General features: G+C 37.4%; 1 protein-coding gene across 2 annotated transcripts in view; it reads left to right on the top strand.

The window, feature by feature from the left end:
• The window catches only part of LOC134652983 (uncharacterized), a 77965-nt gene that overhangs the window by 4590 nt on the left and 52913 nt on the right, over positions 1-20462 (top strand). The window contains exon 2 of one of the 2 annotated variants that reach the window (XM_063508249.1): positions 12422-12533. In XM_063508249.1, coding sequence (XP_063364319.1) covers positions 12422-12533 — 112 coding nt within the window. Of the gene's footprint in view, positions 1-2032; positions 2148-12421; positions 12534-20462 lie in introns of those variants that run through there. The other variant, XM_063508250.1, reaches the window with a different exon arrangement.

Below are 20462 nucleotides of genomic sequence, written 5' to 3'. Positions count from 1 at the left end.
TATCATATTAATTTATGATAATAACTGTACACGGGAAAATTGAAACTAGGGTTAGCCGTATATGAATTAGTAAATGAAATAATAACTTTAAAAAGAACTTGCTTACGAATAAAAGTATTGGCAACAAATACCTGACAAACTGTTCGATTAGCATACTGCTGTAAATACGACCGTAACGTGCTAAGTGACTGACCGTTTGTACTGTTTGTAGACTACTATAGGTAATACTGCCGTATTCGAACTTCAAGATATTCACAAGAGACGACACGTACTAGATCTATTCTAGATACGTTATAGTTTAGATTTCAACTAGTTCTCTTTTGCAGCGCAATTCGGGCAACCAATGTCACTTTTACGTTAGATAGAATTAGATATCTAATAGATGTGAATTGGATCTCTAAGCCATATCTTGTGGAACTCGTTCAAGAGTATCTCCAGAATCGCGCAAATGTCAAATTTGACAGGTTAGATCTTAAACATATCGTTATCGTATCTTGGTGATGTCTAAAAGATATCTTATAGATGTCTATTTCAAAATCCGAATCGGGCCCCTATACTATTCTAAATACATGTGCAGTCAAACGTAGTTGATCAGACACGATCTAAAGGTGTGTCCACATAAAAAGAACCTGAAGAATATAGAATTGCAGTATCTGTAATGTCAAAAGCGTGGCGTGGCATAATAAATTATACTTTAAAGTATTTAATATAATACATTAAAGTAACCTCATGGTTAACTCCATGTTTCTAGTTCGTACTTTATGTAATTTCTAGGCTATTCGATTATAGAAGTCTCTTTCTCCTGATTTACTCGTAAAACGTGCTAAAACCATTGTTTCAGGAGCATTACCTGTCACTTTTTTAGACACTATAATGCCCTTACACTATCACTGTATGCAGCACCTACCTATCTCCACTAACCAATATTTGACTGGAAGATATCGCTCTTTAGCAATGAGACCGCCGCTTGTGTAACCTTTAGGTATTCCGTGTAACTTAGTTTATTGATATTCAGCTGTTGTTGTTTGAGGTGAGGTGAGCAATAAAGACTTGTTGTATTATAGATATTGTAACTAACTTTTAGTTTTTTGATGTCGGTGCAGTGCCAGCAAAACCATCCTTTATAAAACTTAATCAAATATAACCCTGCCCATTATACTCGTAGCAAGCAAAGCAGAATAGCACACAGAATCTCGGAACGTTTATACTCACACTTAACGTCAAGCCGTCATCTTCATGTCAATGGCCCAGTTGCGAAATGCTATCTCCGCAAACCTAAACAAGTAGCCGGGCTCCATTTCTCCATGCACATACGTACAGTTTGCTAACCGGCTGCCACCGATGTAGTGCAGTTGTTTGTTGTTTGCCAAACAATAATCGTGGAGGCGCTAGACAGAAAGCAATTTCGTAAAAGAGAAAACACTCGTTAAGCCTGAGCCGGACTATCATAATCCATACTAATATTATAAAAGGAAGTCTGTCTGTCCTCTTCACGCTTAAACCGCTGAACTGATTTAGATAAAATTTGGTATAGAGATTGTTTGAGTATAAGGAGGACATAGGATAGTTTTTATTTCAGAAATCATCCCTTAATGGGATGGAATTTTGAATGGGGAATTAACAACAGCTGCATAACAAACTTTGTTGATAGGAACTGCCGCCCGCTGGTGCACGATTTAGTTGAAATTTGGTATTGAGATAGTTTGAGTCCCGGGGAAGGAGAAAGGGTAGGTTTCATTCAACAAATCACCCTTTAAGGGGGTGAAAAGGGGGGTCGAAGTTTGTATGGGGAATCAACAAAACGCAGATTAGATCAAATAATAGCTAAATTACTAATTCCAGGCAGACGAAGTCGCGGGCAAAAGCTAGTGAAGAAATAAACGCTAACAAAATCTTGTTATTTAGCATCGTCACTCTTATCTCGGTTGAGACGCTGAGAAATGTCAGTATCGCGTAAACTATAACGGAGTCGTGGTGTGTTTGTGACTTAAAGTTTTTGGTGTGTTAACGTTTCGCAGTTCGAATATCGCGTGTTGTACCTAGTGTGATGGAGTTCCAGTACTATGGCAACATTGAGCGTCGGTCTCGCCGATATGACCGGCCGCTATGGGATGAGGAGGACAACCTTTCTGATAGACATATAAATGGTAAGGGCTATACAGGGTGCCATTTGAGTCGTGATCAGTTATATGTTTTTCTATCTCCATAAACAACGAGCAATTTAATGCCCCTACTCTTACTAAAATCAGACAAGATTTTTTTTTGTTTATTTTTTGTCATTTATTTTACTTTTACAAGTGCCAATGTGGTATTTAAACAGCTTTGTAAGATGTTTCAAATGAAAAATTAAGTAAATTTTATTTCTAACTGAGACAAATGACAAAATTGATGTCAATGACAGTTCCGATTCAAAGAGGCGATTCAATTTACTAATTTAAATATCTTAATAAGCCGTTGTAATATCCTAAATCCACTTATAAAAGAAAAATAAATGACAAAAAATAAACAAAAAATAAAAAAAATCTTGTCTGATTTTAGTAAGAGTAGGGGCATTAAATTGCTCGTTGTTTATGGAGTTAGAAAAACATATTACTGATCACGACTCAGATGGCACCCTGTATGTACAGCCAGATGCAAAAGTGCATACCAACTTTATGAATTGAATTCAGAATCTTTTAGGATTTGTTACAAAAATATATATAATTACTTATAAATTTAATTAATTAATATTAATATCTGTAAGTATTATTGTACCGTTTGTGCCCAAATAAACATTAATAAAAAGTTTTTTGATCCAATACCTTATGATTAATTATTTAGCTAATAAGCACAAATAAAAATTATAATATTTATAACGCAACAACCATACATATGTAAATACAATGTATATAGGCGTTATAATAACATTAATAAACATTATTCGTAGGCTGTTCCGTGTCTAATAAAAAGTTTTTGTATTTTTGGGACACAATAAATTAAAATGACATCATAACCTTTTATGACAATAATACTACGTTACAAGTTGTAACTTACAACTAAACATGCGTAAATAAGTGAATTTTACCGTTTAACACTTTTGACTTTAAGTTGACATATAGGTAGGTCATAGGTTACGACATAATACCTAGGTACATATTTGCTTTACGTCAAATGTTAACTTGGTAGTTTATTTTTGTTATGTTGGTGCAGTCTTCACCTAGAGGTAAAATTTCGAATTAAAATATTACGTACCTATTTATGATTGAAATCGTATTCGTTTGTGGGTATCATCATCCGCTAAAGTGAAACCTTATATGTAGTTATATGCTAGCGTGACATACTCTTAATCAGATTGAGTTGGAAATACATTTGGATTAGATCGAGGCAAATAAAAGGCGGAGGTATTTGTATCACAGTGTGTTGTGTTTTTGTCACGCTAACATACATACACTCGTAGCATTTCATACAAGCCTGTGACTTTTATTTATTAAAAAGCGACTTGAAATAATGTATAAGCGGGAGAGGTCAAAGTCATCTTCATACCGAAACCAGGTAAAAGCGACTACTCGGATCCCAAATCCTTTAGGCCCATCAGCCTGACCTCCTTCATGCTTAAAACCTTGGAGAGGTTGTGCGACAGGTATCTGAGGGAGAGGGTGCTGAGTAACGTGCCCGTACATCCCAACCAACATGCCTACAGCCCTGGCAAGTCTACAGAATCGGCACTACATGCAGTGGTAAGCAAAATTGAGGTGGCGATTAAAAGCAGGTCCATGTGCTTAGGAACCTTTATAGATATAGAAGGGGCCTTCAACAGGACTAGGTTCAGCAGCATTGCAGCAGCACTGGTAAGACATGGAGCGAATACAGTTATGACCCAGTGGATAAACAACATGTTGAGCCAAAGGGTCATAAAACTTGGGACAGGCGAGACACAGCAGGCATCAGTGGCAAAGGGATGCCCCCAAGGGGGCGTTCTATCGCCACTTCTATGGAACCTAGTAGTGAACGACCTAGTCACAACACTAAACGACAATCACTACTACACAATCGGCTATGCTGACGATATAGTGATACTAACGAGCGGCAACCACACAGGTACGGTATGCGACGTTACCCGCTCTGCACTAGCCATCGTGGAGCGCTGGTGCATCAACAACGAACTCACAGTCAATCCCCACAAGATGGAGCTGGTAATGTTCACCAACAAACGCAATTTGGGAAACTATACCGCCTTCCCAAACTGTTCAATACAGAACTCCAACTATCTGCAGAGGTAAAGTATTTGGGGGTAATACTTGACAACAAGCTAAATTGGAGTAATCACTTAAATGGCAAAATTGACAAAGCTACAGTCGCGTTCTGGCAATGTCGTAGAATGGTGGGTAGAACCTGGGGACTAACTCCCAGGCTAACTCTATGGCTTTACCAGGCAGTAATAAGACCAATAATAAGCTACGGAGCGATAGTATGGTGGCCACGCACCAAACTATCCACAGTTGAGGCTAAACTACAACGACTCCAGAGGCTGGCCTGTATGGCGACAACGGGCTGCATGAGGACAACACCAACCGCGGCCCTGGAAGCCTTACTGGGCCTGCCGCCGCTGCACCTCTTTATACAACAGGAAGCGCTAGCTGCGGCGGTACGTCTTAAAAAATCTAATCTCTGGAGACCGCCTAGGGTGCCACACACCGAAATCCTCTACGAGGCCATAGGTAGGGAACCGCTTATAGAAGCGGTGACTGACAGGATACCCAAGCAGTTCGTCTTCGACAAGAAATACAAAATACAATTACATGAAGAACCCCATGAAGGACTCAACCCAAGGGAGCTGAGAATCTTCACGGACGGATCAAAGACAAGGTCAGGCACTGGCGCTGGGGTTTTCTCAGAGGACCTAAACATACACATCTCAACACCACTTGGTGCCCATAACACAGTCTTCCAGGCGGAATGTATGGGCATCATAATGGCAGCACACGCAATCATCTCAAGGGAAGTAATGGACTACCCCATCCGCATACTCTCTGATAGTCGATCAGTACTACAAGCTCTACAAAGTTATACTCTCACTTCAGGGCTAATTTAAGAATGCCACAAAGCTCTGTCAGAGGTATGTACCACCAATGGCGTAACTCTGCAGTGGATCAAAGGACAGCAACTCACGAGGTAACGATGCAGCCGACATCCTGGCGAGAGGTGGCTCGGAACTGAAGGTGGCAGGACCTGAGCCAATTATACCTCTGCTATTTGCCTGGCTCCGGAACATGCTGCGACATTCCACCAAGGTAAAACACCAACAATACTGGTCTAACCTAGGCACCTGCAGGCAGGCGAAGGAAGCCCTCCCGACACTCAACCCCAATCTGTCACGGAGGCTGCGACAGCTGAAGAAACCACAGCTCCGGCTTATACGTAGCTGGGGCCATAACCGGCCACGCCTCATTTAACAAACACCTACTAACCCTACGTGTTACAGATAGCCCCCTCTGCAGGGCGTGCATGGAGGCAGAGGAGACAGCCGCCCACGTCATTCTCGAATGCCCAGGGGTGGCAGAATACCGGGCACAACACCTCGGCTCACCGGGGTCGCTCCCAGAAGTCGTCGGCAACGTCAAGGGTCTGCTAGGCTTCCTGGTAGAGCTGGGTTGGCAGGAATAGGCCGCCAACCCATCACGCAAAATAGGCGCAATAATATGATGTCGGGTTGCGGAAACCAAGCCCGCGAATACCTATAACGTCGGTTGTAGTTCCCTCACCACACACTTCACATACCTACGCACATAGTCATTGATTTGTTGATCTTAACATGTTAGATGTTCATTATTTTGTTGAGTGAAGCGCCTATTTCCGCTTTGGTTTCTATGTTAGAGATAAGAAAAAGATAGGCGACTATTAAGTGTCATGCAATGGTGATTAATTACTGAGAGATAGTCGCCTCGAGGTGATATAACGTGACCGCAATTGCATTTCACAGTTTTATGGCTGGTCCAATAGATAAGAAAAGCGGTTATTAAGGTTAGTTCGGATAAGTATAGCCAAGTTGGGCCTCAATAGTGTGAGTCCGACCGAAACCGATTTTATTCCGGCACCGAAGGTTCGGTTTCACTCTTATTTGATGTTTATGCCGATACCTGCCTAAACATCGGTCGGACATAACCGAAAATACAGTTTCGGCGCGGCCGAAAGGTTCAGCAGATGTTTAGCCGAAACTGAACCTTCAACCGTTAGGTACATGATTTTTATGCCGAAACCGAAAACTTGGTCAGACCCTATCCGTGGCCCTGGTACAGAATGGGTTGTATAAGAGAATTCAACGGGATCGCCATTGCATTTTTTTTTATTTGAAATTTAGTTATATCTTACTTAGTCTATGTATAAGTAAATTTTTAATTTTGTAATAATATTCCATTCCACTCTGACTTTATTAGAAATAATTATGTTATTGCCACGCCCTGGGTTAAAGCAATGACATGAAATTAATACCTACGCCCTAGTTATTTGACCTTATGAATTAGTTATAGCGAAATTATTATTTTATCCTCCTTTTATTTATTTTTATACGCCCACCTTCAAGTTTACATAAAACGACGTTGAACAATAAATATAGCATCTTATATATAAAACCTCGAGATAATATTTATCTTTCCTAAATATACTGAGTATAGTAATTAAAATTAAAGACATAGCTCTTTACTATACTTATATGTCGATTAGAGATAAACGATCACGTAAATTAAAGATGCTCAATGTACGGCATAGGTAAAACGATAGATTTCATAAAATATTAATTATAGGAATGTAGTGAGGTTGACTGCGACACTTTCCAATTCAAATCTAACTGACGGTTCCACTCAGGATGCCATCTCATTTCGGGCTGTCCTCAAAATCAGCCAGGAACCAATCCATTAAAGAAGCTCTTCAGGTCATTCATATAAAAGTCACTGTATCGCAGTCAAACACACTCAAGCATAGACTATTTCAATACTTGACATTCCATCAAACGCAACCGTTATAAATTCATAATAGACGGTCTGCGACATATAAATAAATCTATATTGTCTGATGCAAAGTTATCCCATTAACGCAACCTCCGGATTGAAAGTCGCACGTCTTGCCGCGAAACTACCAACGCTCATTACTTGAACACACATAACACATAAGTATACCTTTAATTCGCCCAGATTCTGTTTTTGATGGCACATTTATCCACCAGACACGTACATATATATACGAGTATATTATACTTACATACTTAATGGTAAACTAAACTAAAAAAAATATTGTGCAAACAAATATTGAATTGCTTTTGTTATTCCTAATATATACTCGTAATTGCTAACCATTAAAGCCTAACCCTACGACCCGGTGTTATTTCCGATAACAGCGAATAAAGCTATAAATCATTCAATAACATTTGTCTCCGCAGCATGGATAAACAATTCTAAGATTGTATAATATATGTTGGACTAAGTAACATACGTTGTTGGCGTTTTCTTGTCTATCCAACTAAAAGTTAACCAATATATAAAAACTCAATAGTAGAGCAGAGCAGTAGAAGTCGCTCCCGACCAGTCACCGCATTTTGCGGTATATATGAAGAACGCTCTTACAAACTATACAGAATCTTATCTAAAATAAGTAAATAGGTATATAATTAAAGTTTGTACGTTTCCCGCTTCGTATATGCCCGTCTAGACTGCAGACTGCGGGATCGATCCCTAAGGATAATTTTAGAAAACCCCCACCACCTTCCATTGTCACTACCTACACTGTTCATTCAGTAAGATTAGAGCATAGAGAAATAAGTAGGTACCTAAGCTTAATTCTGTTAAAACAATGTATGACAAAACTTTAATAGGACGTGAAAGAGACCCTTTCGACCTAGATTCAGGTGCAGATTGAATTTATTTCAGTTGTACGAAAAGAGAACATTCAACGTAGGCCCGTTGGCCGTCCAGTTATAGTTATATCATATCCGTCATGTTAGCGAAGCCTCACTTTTCTAATAACATTTTTTTTAGTCTTGTCATCACACTTTCTAGTGTATCTATTATGCTTTCACTGCACTGGTTGGTCACATTGACAAAGTTTTATCGCTACTAATCAGGAAATTACCTTCTACGGGCTACGGCGTAGCGCTACGAGATTAGCTTACCACATAGTTAAGACTTTAAGACGTACACTTTTCCTTAATTCCTACAAATAACAACCATTTACGTTGCAAAATGGCACCTAGTAAGATTTTAGGGCCACTTCTTTCAACTAACTTCATACGTTTTGAAAATAGTAGCACTTATCACAGATATTATAACATAACTTGTGTCAATTTGAACCCTACCGCTTTGCCCGTTACGAATCCAATATAAGTGATATCTTCCTCCGAGACTACAAAGCGCCACTGATAAAGACATATATCCACCACCGACAGCAATAACAAAGAGCAGACAGTAAAAAAATCACAAAGTGTCATTTACATTGTCAGTAATAACATTTTAATTTAAACCTGACGGAAGCCCTGCCGGGACCGGCGTCGTTAATTGAGTCGCCGCCGGCAAACAAAGCGGTGCAATTGCATTCGGACCGCGAGAGCACGCGAATGTGGACAGTTTTCGTTGCTCATACGGAGATGGCGAGCGTTTGATTACGCGAACCAATATTTTAAAAAGATTGATTAGGTTTTTTCTCATCTATGTTTAAAAAAACGATGGTGGCACATGCGTAATTTTTTTTAATTATAAGCGCTGCTACTGAACATTTTAATGTTTATGTACCTATTTTTTGCTTTATTACAAATCGAATAACGGAGCCTATAGGTAGTAATATTCGTGAAATAAAGTTTACATTTCCAACCTCTACTTTAACATCAACACACTGATTTGAACTTTCACGATTTTTACTATTGTTTCTCCACTTTGGACTTCACGGGGCTATAAATCCCGGTCTTTTGATAGGCTTGCGTGGGGATATAGATCCAACACGTAGAGGCCCTTTGGAGAGTTTTAATGTCATGTAGAACACCTGCTGAAACCCATTATTATTGACTAAAACGGGACTTAATCGCGTAAAATTAAGTTTTAAATTTACCTCCGACGTTTCGAGGATGACGTTTTCTCTCGGAAAAGACTTTCTGAAAGTTGACATCAACACCTTCCTGCCGCGCGAGTTTGTCGACCTACCTGCACTTGGTCTTGTTCATTATCTATCGGCTGAGACATAACTGCAAACTGCTCCTGCACTTCCCCTACTACTTGATACATGTACGAAATAATATTATGCCTATTTAATACTTACTGGTTCACCTCAGTATAGGTTATATAGGCGCTATGAATAACAGTCCTAGACCAAGTATTGAAAAGACTATATTGAAAATGGTTCTTTGTGAACATTCTATTTAAATTTGTTGATTCAATCGTCTGATGTTTGCTTTATGAAACTGCCTTGCGTTAATAGGCCACTGAATACAGTGCTATTGAAAAACCGCAAGGTTTTGCTTTGGTCACATTCTCGTGGATTTTCATTTGTGCAACATGTATTTCGTGTAGTTTTGGTCAGAAGTGTTGAATATTCCATTTCGTTTTTTTTTTCTTAATTAGGTACGATAATTTTATCCATACTAATATTATAAATGCGAAAGTGTGTCTGTCTATCTGTCTGTCCGTTACCTCTTCACGCTTAAACTACTGAACCGATTTAGTTGAAATAGTTGAAATGGCATAGATATAGTTTGAGTCCCGGGGAAGGACATAGGATAGTTTTTATGTCGGAAATCATCCCTGAATGAAGAGGGGTAGAATTGAAAGAGGTGATGAATTGCCTAATACTTGAAGTAAGCAATGCGCAGATTGAATGATTGCTATTAGCATTATCCAGGCGCGATACTTTAGCTGCTGTCACTAATTCCACGCAGACGAAGTCGCGGGCAAAGGCTAGTATTTTATATAAATGTAAGATAAGTATTTCATCCAAACACATTCGTATCTAGTACAATGAAGACATGAATAAGTCGCCTATCAAATGAAACAACTGAGTGCGATTCTTGTGCAATCATTACTAACGTCAAATAAATTAACAGACTTTCTTTGCGGGAGATAGAATGGCTTCATTTAGGCAGTAGATACTAGATTCCTATTGTAAACCGGTCCATGAACCAAACTGGCAGGATAATATAAAATTTTTAATGCTTAACTAATACCGGTTGGATTAATCGTAAAAATACGAAGTAGGTATGAACCTATGAACCGATTCTCATCAATCCAATGCGCGCGTATTTATAGTTGTCTATTTAGGGATGGTGTCAAGGTTCAACCTCTCAAACATGCATGGCTTCATAAATAAACATACTTTATTACAAACAGCCCTAGATTGAACTAAATTTATTTTATTAGATATTGATTACACTCCTTATTGGTTTATTTAAATTCCGGCCTTCACCACTGGAGGGCTTCGTCACTTTTTCTTTAATCTAATACCTTTAAACGAGCAATTCTTGTTTATCTAATACCTTTAAACGAGCAATTCTTGTTTATTTATTTATTTATTTATTTATATATATATTTCGGGGATCTCGGAAACGGCTCTAACGATTTCGATGAAATTTGCTATATGGGGGTTTTCGGGGGCGAAAAATTGATCTAGCTAGGTCTTATCTCTGGGAAAACGCGCATTTTCGAGTTTTTATATGTTTTCCGAGCGAAGCTCTGTCACCCAGATATTTTATTTATATATATATTTCGGGGATCTCGGAAACGGCTCTAACGATTTCGATGAAATTTGCTATACGGGGGTTTTCGGGGGCGAAAAATCGATCTAGCTAGGTCTTATCTCCAGGAAAACGCGCATTTTCGAGTTTTTATATGTTTTCCGAGCGAAGCTAAGCAGATATTATATGAATATGACATTTATTTTCAGTTTATTTCAATTGTTTTGTAAGAGGGTTAGATTACCTTCGGGTATTCATACATTGAATTGATTTTCAACAAAAAGCAGTCGTACTGCCCGTGACTTGGCAACTAAACTATTTCAAGGATGGGAAACGTAGCCATGGGGGATAGTTTCTGCGATATAAAGACGTTTTGAAGCGCCATCTCAAAGCTTGCGACATCCCATTTGAGCGTTGGGAGGAGCTTGCGGTTAAGAGGTCAGAATGGCGCAATAAGGTAAAAGAAGGTGTAGCTACTTTCGAAGAGGCGGAAGGACGGGAGTCAACCGAAGTCTCGACCTAAGCCCTCTTACGCATACACATATAATGACCAAGGGCAGCTTTATTGTGCACAGTGCGATCGGATATTTAAAACGAAGTTCGGTTTTGCGAGCCATATACATATATACGTACGTGCTCATCAGAGAAAAGTGTAAGGGTCGCCGTTGTCGGATACGACATGGAGGACTATATATATATTTGAAGGCACGTGTGATATCAAATTAAATAGTTATCACCGTTTTAGTTTCAGTGCGATCAAACAAAAATATAATTTTGTCCAGGTATAGTCTTTTCATAATTTATAGTCGAATCCCTGATTAAGTTCTTATTTTTAAATAGGTAGTTTCGAGCCAGAATCGAAGTTAAAAAAAGTCTTAAACCAATTGTGCAATGAATTGTTGTTTTGACATTGTGTTTGCTCACCTATATAATATATATATAAATTGTATCATCAACTGGTTTTATTTACATAAATATAATACCCTCCTAAGGCCCAAGGTCCTATACCCATAGTAGGTACTTATTAACTTTGTTATTCAGACCCAGCTCCTTCAACAATTGTGTAGTCATAGCGTACCACGGTCCTACCAGTAGGACTTATTTAATAGAAAACCCATCATTTTGTTTTAAAATTTCGCGCTTGTCGAAATTGGCGTGTACGAACTTCTAAAGGACTGTTTTGTTTTGTTTGTGAGCCCTTTAACAAGTTCGTAAAAAAAAAACAAAGTGCTGTACAAGGTGCTGTATAAATACAATAACATTAAAAAAAGTCTTCTAAGTACTTGGGTCTGAATTAGTATAAAACAATAGTACTATTTAGTGGTAGGACTAGGGGCCGTACTGACCTACTGACTATTTACATACCCAATTTTTCGTTGGGCCTTAGGAGGATACAATATGCAAAAAATGCATTGTTCTCCATACTTACTGTCAAATTATAACGTAAGAACGTAACATAATTTACAATTAGAGGCGGTATACACATCCCGCCAAAAGAATAAATTATCGTTAAAAACAATTATATATGCAGAAAATCTGGTAGTCTATTTCGAAATGTGAATGTTTTCTGTATAAATAGTAAAATAGTAACGTCACTAACGTCCATAAACAATTTAGCATGGAGTAGGCCGCTGTCCATATAACAAAGATAAATTTTACACTTATTGTTATTACTAGTTAAAAATTTTGTAGAAAAACATGGAAGTTTAGTTAAGGATGTGAATGCTTTGTCGACAGGTAAGTGAAAATGAGGGAAATGAAAATGCGCGCGCTCGGCAGAGTCGGCCGCGCGAGTCTCAAGACGACCCGCGGGTAGTCGAGTCGGCGAGCTACCACGTCTCGCAGATGGGTATGTACACTTATTGCCACAATCAATTTCGTCGCTTTGCTACAGGTAGCTAAAAGTACATCCGTTCCACACCAATTTTGGGAAAAGCCATAAGCCGCGTGGCACTGTCGCCACCTAGCGGCCATATCTGTGCTGATCGTAACAGACGCGTTTTGTTAGAGAGTGAGTCTTCTGTACCTAGTACTATTATTTACTCTGTGCCACAATATATAATGTTAGTTACTTTGTTCACATAAGTGGGGATGGAGGAAGTGAGAATGCGCACCCTCGTGCGAGTCACATGGCGACCGGCCGGTTGTGGATTCCGTTCCGAGCGTACAGCTGTAGTACTTGTATAATTGTTTTCCATCGTTGTTTCACGGAAACGTACGAACGTGTCTTGCTGGTCTTGCTATTAAGCCAGGCTCGATACAAAAAGTACTGAGGTTGACTGAAGTAGCTTGACGTTACCGAGAAAATACGATAGATAATGATTATGCACTCCATATGTAGGTACCTCGCTTATTACCACAATTACAGAAAGTTTGCTGACAGGAGACATACGATGTGAGAAAACGCGCCCTCAGGGAATCAAAATCATTAACGATGTTTTCGAAAACCCCTTTTTTTACTAAATATGTATCTTGTATATTATTTAGGTACGATTGTTTAATGGTACAGGATAGCAGAGTTGTATAAATTGAAACAGCTTTTTATGGTTATTAATAAATAAGTTTTTCATCTAAACTACTCTTTATAATTTATTGTATGACGCAAAACAGTAGTTAACGGAATAAGGTTATGCAATTCCGGTACACGGGTTTCCTAGTATTTGTTCTTATCGGTTTATTTTAATTAGTAACAGTCAGTTAGCCTTCAAGCACATTTAAGTCTTGCGTACGCGTGAATAAAGTGTCATAGCAATTTTCTTCAGGTGACGTTAATCCTAATTACGTGCACGAACAACGAAAATATTGATGAAAAGACAAAACCTTCAAGTGGTTTAAATTAAGGTCAAGTTAATCGACCCGTTAAAGCCGTTTAGAAATAGTTTATGGGAACTACCTACCTTTCTACCGTGCGGCAAATCGTGTTATAAAATATTTTGTATAAAATGAAGCATTGAATACCTATTCCTCTCATATTTTCAAGCTTTTTTTCTTGTGTTTAGGTTTAGGTAGGTAAACTTACCTACTCGTAAGCAAAAGTTTGACATCTTTTTAAAATTCCGGATACAATGAAGGTTTGTGTTTTGAACCTACATGATAACATTTATAACAGCTGATTTTTACATTACATTATTATACAATGTATTAACATTTTGATTATTTACATTAAAATAGGTAGGTACTTGTATTTATTCTACACACATTTTCGAACGAGCGAGCGAAGCGAAGTTCTTACATTCAACTTGGAACACACGGCTGGCTAGGGGCACGTCCCGGCATTTCGATGTTTTTAAGCTGAACTATCAGAGGATAGTTTGATACACAATAACTTAAGTAAATTTGTTCTAATTTTAATGAAGTTTGGTGAACGTAAAGTTGAGGGCATTATATTTTAGTAATTAAATTTTGAGCAGGCTCGATCAAGAGGTTATTGAGCTAGAAGAGCTTAAAATGCTAAAAAGCTATTTGTGAGGGGTCTTGCTTTTCTGGTCATTTTAATTAAGAAAGTATGGTCGAGTTTGGTATCAAATGAACACTCGGTTTACACATTTATAATATTGTTTTTAATTTAAGATTTTAAAATAATTAGCAAGATAAAAACGAAATAAAATAAACATAATATTAGTATAGGTGAACCAGGATCTATTGAGGTTGCGCCATGTTGCGGAATTTCACTGGAACTAATTTTTTCATACTACACTGAATTGTCACCCTATACATGAGAATAACAGCGCCCTCTTGACAATTATCATATATTACTGGTCAGGCTATATTTGACAAGAAAGATTACGGCTTACCACAGATACAGTTTATTTTAATTTCTATGGTGACTTAAATTTGTCAATAAAGGGCTTCACAATTCTTGCAATAAATCGCACGCGGTTTTTGATCCTTTGACGACTGCATTCAATTGATCTTTTTGGCGAACCGCGAGTTCTCAGTTCGGGGCGAACTACTAGTTATATTAAGTAACAAACATAAATCATTTTCTAATATCAAATATGTTTTTTTTTTATACAAGGATAGTCGTAAATGCATACACATTTGCAACTTACGTCATTGAAATAAGAAGAAAAATCGTACAAGTACATGCTTATGACTGTTGCTGAACGTGCGTTTACGGTACTGCGATGGCGTGGGAAGCGAGCATGATACACGACATACACGTAGTGATCTCAGAATTGTAGCTACTATGTGAATGAATGCAAGGTAAAGCCTTATTTAACAAACTGTCTAATGAAACTGTTTTCGTAGGTTAGTAATATTACGATAAACTAAGCTACAACCACAACAAGGTTTAAAGGTTTAAAGTTGTTATGTAAAAATGTATATATTTAGAATGAGATAGCAACAATAAGTAAATACAATTAATGGGTCGGTCAATGTGTGACGACAATGAACTGCGTGCCGGTTATCGGAAACGAACCGTTTCGAAGATGGTCGTGACTAACCATGCAGTTGAATCAAACTTTTTTGTCTTTTGAGGTCGTGTGTCATTGGAGGCTGAGACTAGACCCACATACTCGTCCAAGCAGTAGGAATACTGCTGGGATACTCATAAGTTTCACAACTCCCACAACCCATCACAGACGGAGCGATAATATATCGGCACATACCGTAAGATACGGCATCTGCCGATATCTTTTACGTACTATTTGACAGAGTCCACACACGAAGCTGTAATATATATTTTGGTATCTTACTATGCCATGCGATATATCGCTCGGTATATTTCGTCTCTCTCACAATGTAGGTGCTAGACAGAGAGCGATATATATTTTGGTATCATTGGCGTGTGTGGTGCTTAGCGATACTCAAAGATATCTGTCGGTATCTGTCTGCCGATATATTATTGCTCCGTTCGTGATGAGCTTAACTGTTCGCATCGCCTCCGTAGACGCAGAGCTAGTATAACTAGGTATATAGTCTGACTTGAAATTACCCTATTCTATTACGAAAATCTAAGTTATACTAGAGAAAAGTTCATGGTCATAGTAAACTAAACTGATCGTGCGTAGGTCGCCTCTGACTCCTTGACTCGTCACGCTACCAGACGAAAACTTTCGCTGCGCCCACGATCGGTACTAGTTCTGTGAGGTTACAATATCCCTTTCTATTTCAGGTTTGTTGCGAAAGGAAAGGAGAGTATCCTCGCGACTTAATTCCCCTAGAATAGGTAGTAGGTACTTAAATCTACACCTAAAGATCACTGCACATTATGTGCCATAACACTCAATAACCTATAATAATATGGGAAACCACACATGGTAGGCTTATTGTTAACTAGCTGTTGCCCGCGACTTCGTACGCGTGGTTTTGTATATTGGTGGTTATATATTCTACATTAGCTTAGAACATTATGCAGCAAGAGATTGCGGTAGGATGGTTAATCATTTGTTTATTATTAATATTATACAACGCATGAGACTTTGTCTTTCACAACCTACGAAGTTTCAAGCCCCTAACTGAATAAAATTGTCCTCGATATAATCCCTCTAAACCCCCTTAGAAGATTTTCATGTCCTCTATTTAATAAAACCTACTACCTAACTACCTATTTACGAAGTTTGAAGTTCCTAGCTTTAAATAAAATTTGAACCCTATACAAACTTTCACAACCTACGAAGTTTCAAGCCCCTAACTTAATAGAATTGTCCTCGATATAATCCCTCTAAACCCCCTTAGAAGATTTTCATGTCCTCTATTTAATAAAATCTACTACCTAACTACCTATTTACGAAGTTTGAAGTTCCTAGCTTTAAATAAAATTTGAACCCTATACAAACTTTCAACCCCTTTTTAACCATTTTAGGGGATGATTTTTTTAAAAGCTGAAATTATTTTTCTTGTATTCTAATAATATGCCTTTATACAACCATTCAAGTCCCGCACTCAAAAAAATGTTTGGCCTCCGTACAAATTTTCAACCCCTTTTTCACCACCTCGGGGGATGAATTATCAAAATCTCTGAAATTAGTTTTCTTCTCTTTTGATAAAATACATTTTTACGAAGTTTCAAGTTTGTAGCTTTAAATAAAATTTGAACCCTATACAAACTTTCAACCCCCTTTTTAACCCTGTTAGGGGATGAATTTTACAAAACGCTAAAATAACTTTTCCTGTCTCCTAATAATATCCCCAAATAGAAAGATTCACGTCGCGCGTTCGAAAAAATGTTTGATATCCATACAAACTTCCAACCCCTTTTTCACCACCTTAGGGGATGATAATTCAAAAACGCTGAAATTAGTTTTCTTGTATTTTAATAACATATATTTTTACGAAGTTTCAAGTTCCTAACTTAAAATAAAATTTGAACTCCATACAAATTTTCAACCCCCTTTTAACCCTGTTAGGGGATGAATTTTACAAAACGCTGAAGTAACTTTTCCTGTTTTCTAATAATATCCCTAAATACAAAGATTCAAGTCCCGCACTCTCAAAAATATTTGATCTCCGTACAAACTTTCAACCCCTTTTTTACCACCTCGGGGGATGAAGTTTTAAAAACGCTGAAATTAGTTTTCTTGTTTTTTAATTTAATACCTTTTTACGAAGATTCAAGGTCCTAGCTTAAAATAAAATTTGCACCCCAGGACAAACTTTCATCCCCTTTTTTACCCCCTTAGGGGTTGAATTACCTAAAACGTCGCAATTCCTGTTTTTTTGTCATCGGCTATTATGTCTTTCTAAGAAGTTTCAAAGCATTTGTAATGGATTCAAACTTTCAACCCCTTTTTAACCCTGTTAGGGGATGAATTTTCAAAAACGCTGAAATTACTTTTCCCGTCTTATAATAATATCCCCATATACAAAGTTTCAAGCCCAACACTCACAAAAATATTTGATCTCCATACAAACTTTCAACCCCTTTTTCACCACCTTGGTGGATGAATTTTCGAAAACGCAGAAAATAGTTTTCTTACATTTTAATTGAATACCTTTTTACGAAGTTTCAAGGTCCTAGCTTAAAATAAAATTTGCACCCCAGGACACACTTTCATCCCCTTTTTTACCCCCTTAGGGGTTGAATTACCTAAAACGTCGCAATTCCTTTTTTTTGTCATCGGCTATTATGTCTTTCTAAGAAGTTTCAAAGCATTTGTAAGGGATTCAAACTTTCAACCCCTTTTTAACCCTGTTAGGGGATGAATTTTCAAAAACGCTGAAATTACTTTTCCCGTCTTATAATAGTATCCCCATATACAAAGTTTAAAGTCCAACACTCACAAAAATATTTGATCTCCATACAAACTTTCAACCCCTTTTTCACCACCTTGGGGGATGAATTTTCGAAAACGCAGAAATTAGTTTTCGTGTTTTTTAATATAGTACATTTTTACAAAGTTTCAAATTCCTAGCTCAAAATAAAACTTGCACCCCATACAACCTTTCATCCCCTTTTTAACCCCCTTAGGGGTTGAATTTTTCAAAATCGCTTCTTATCTCTTGTACACTTTATAAATTCAACCTAGTGTGCAAATTTCAACTTTCTAGCTTTTGTAGTTTCGGCTCTGCGTTGATGAATCAGTCAGTCAGTCAGTCAGGACACTTGCATTTATATACAATATAGATAAAGTTCATTAACACCCTCCTAATAGATAATATTATAAAATGTAGTTTCATATTCTTACTTTTTAAGAGAATGTTTTATGGTTACGGTATCTAAATAAAGACATGTGTTATAAATGAACCTGGGTAACAAAGTTGACTCATAACGACAAATAAAACATGTTACCAAATTCCTTATAAGCCCTCCCACACGCGTTGGTTTCGTGATATTCAGTTCAGTTCAGACTAGACTAAACTACAAACAATGTATGAATGGTATAACTAGGATACATATTTTTACTGTTTTGATGTAATTCTACACAAGGGCATATGTTTTATGTTTACGACGTGGGATAAACCACTGATATGTTATCTTAATAATTTTTGTCTGGCGGTAAAAGTCCATTTCGCAAAGTCAATAGCAAATTCATAAATACATTAATATAATAATATTCCAACATTCTTAGTTCACGAACCAAAACATTTCACTTCTAGGTATATAAAAAAAAAGCATTAGCATAGGTAAGTTGATAAGTACTCTCAAAATGTTTATTTGTCGAAGAGCGGGTGGTATATAGATTAGATAGAGTCCAAAATTCCCGAAGAACTAATTTGTACCAGACGGAGTTTGGACCCACGACCCTCAGCATAGAAGCCGCAGGTCTTACCACTCACCTACCAGAGATTAGCGAAGGTATAATACCTGTTTATTTACTTTCTATAAAGGTATTCAATATCATTTGATATTTACCAGTCTCTTTTCGGTGAAGGAAAACATCGTGAGGAAACCGGACTAATCCCAATAAGGGCCTAGTTTACTCTTTGGATTGGAAGGTCAGATGGCAGTCGCTTTCATAAAAACTATTGCCCACGCCAATTCCTGGGATTAGTTGCCAAGCGGACCCCAGGCTTCCATGAGCCGTGGCAAAATGCCGGGTCAACGCGAGGAAGATGATGGAAGGTATTCTGCTTTTAAATTTCTGAAAACGACAGCAACAATCTTTTCCCCAGCGTCCCAACTTTGGCCCTGTGTCACCAACTTGGTTGAGCTGACGACATCGGTCACCGACTATGTCATCGTCTCATACTTCCCGCTTCCTTCACCAGCTGGCCGGCCTTCACCGATGCTTGCTTGCATGTTCCTACTTATTTATATACATACGAGCGAGATAAGCCGTGCACAGTGCACATTGCGACAACAGTATTAGGTACGGATCTGAATATTTTTTAGTGTGATACGATTTATTTTTCTACTACACACACAGTAAACAGTAGGTACTATTTTAGTAGGTGTCTTTATTTTGTTCCACTTATGTTAAACATAACCATATTTAGTCACTTTGTATAAACTAGTAGACTAAATAAACAGTTAAATAAGCACTGGGCTGGGCTTTCGTTACTTATTATACCACAGCTGTTATAATCATACGTTTTTTTTTACATTAGATTTTATTCTAGAAATTTTAGACTAGTATTTTTTTATACAATTTTTTTTTATGTTTGACGATCTTTTTGTGAAATTCTTAGTGTTAAATTTGATCTGTATGATAGTAAATGTTATTATGGAATAATATTAACATCAATAAATTGCTCTGATAATTAGATTAAGATAATATGTACCTATGTAATACCTAATTACTATTCATAAGTTCTTGTTGCTAGGCCTACATGAATAAAGTATATTTGAAATTTGAATTTGAAATACTCCATGAGCGCTGACTTTATTCATTCGTAAACTTTCACATGCTTGTGTCATTTTGATATTTAAAAAAGCTACAAATACAGTAGTAAGATAAATATTTCAAATTATCTTTTAACTACGCTTAACTCAATTATTTATTGTTTAGTTTGTCTTTTTGTGTCCCAATAATAAAGTTTTAAATTTATAGGTATGTTCTTCAGATTATTTAAGTTGCCGAATTAATCCTTGTATTTGTTTTGTACCTATACCTTACTGATTTAAATCTTATGTGTGTGCATTACCTACGCAGCAGCCACTGTGAATGCCGCATAACCTGTTCACTTATTAATATTCGTCACAAACAGTCCAATACATTAATACAATAATTACTTACTCAATTACCTACCTACGGAAGAGAACTTGTGGTGTCTAGATTTAAATTACGACTATATTTATGTCACAATTCAAAAATAATAGCCTTTACTACATGTATATGTAAATAATTAAAGTAGCTCCTTTTAGTTTTGTACTTTTGTCAAATCGCTCTTA

The sequence above is a fragment of the Cydia amplana genome, chromosome 12, assembly GCF_948474715.1.
Source record: "Cydia amplana chromosome 12, ilCydAmpl1.1, whole genome shotgun sequence".
Lineage (NCBI taxonomy): Eukaryota > Metazoa > Arthropoda > Insecta > Lepidoptera > Tortricidae > Cydia > Cydia amplana.
Note: the sequence above shows the minus strand (reverse complement) of the source record. Positions and strands in the feature narration are given on the sequence as shown.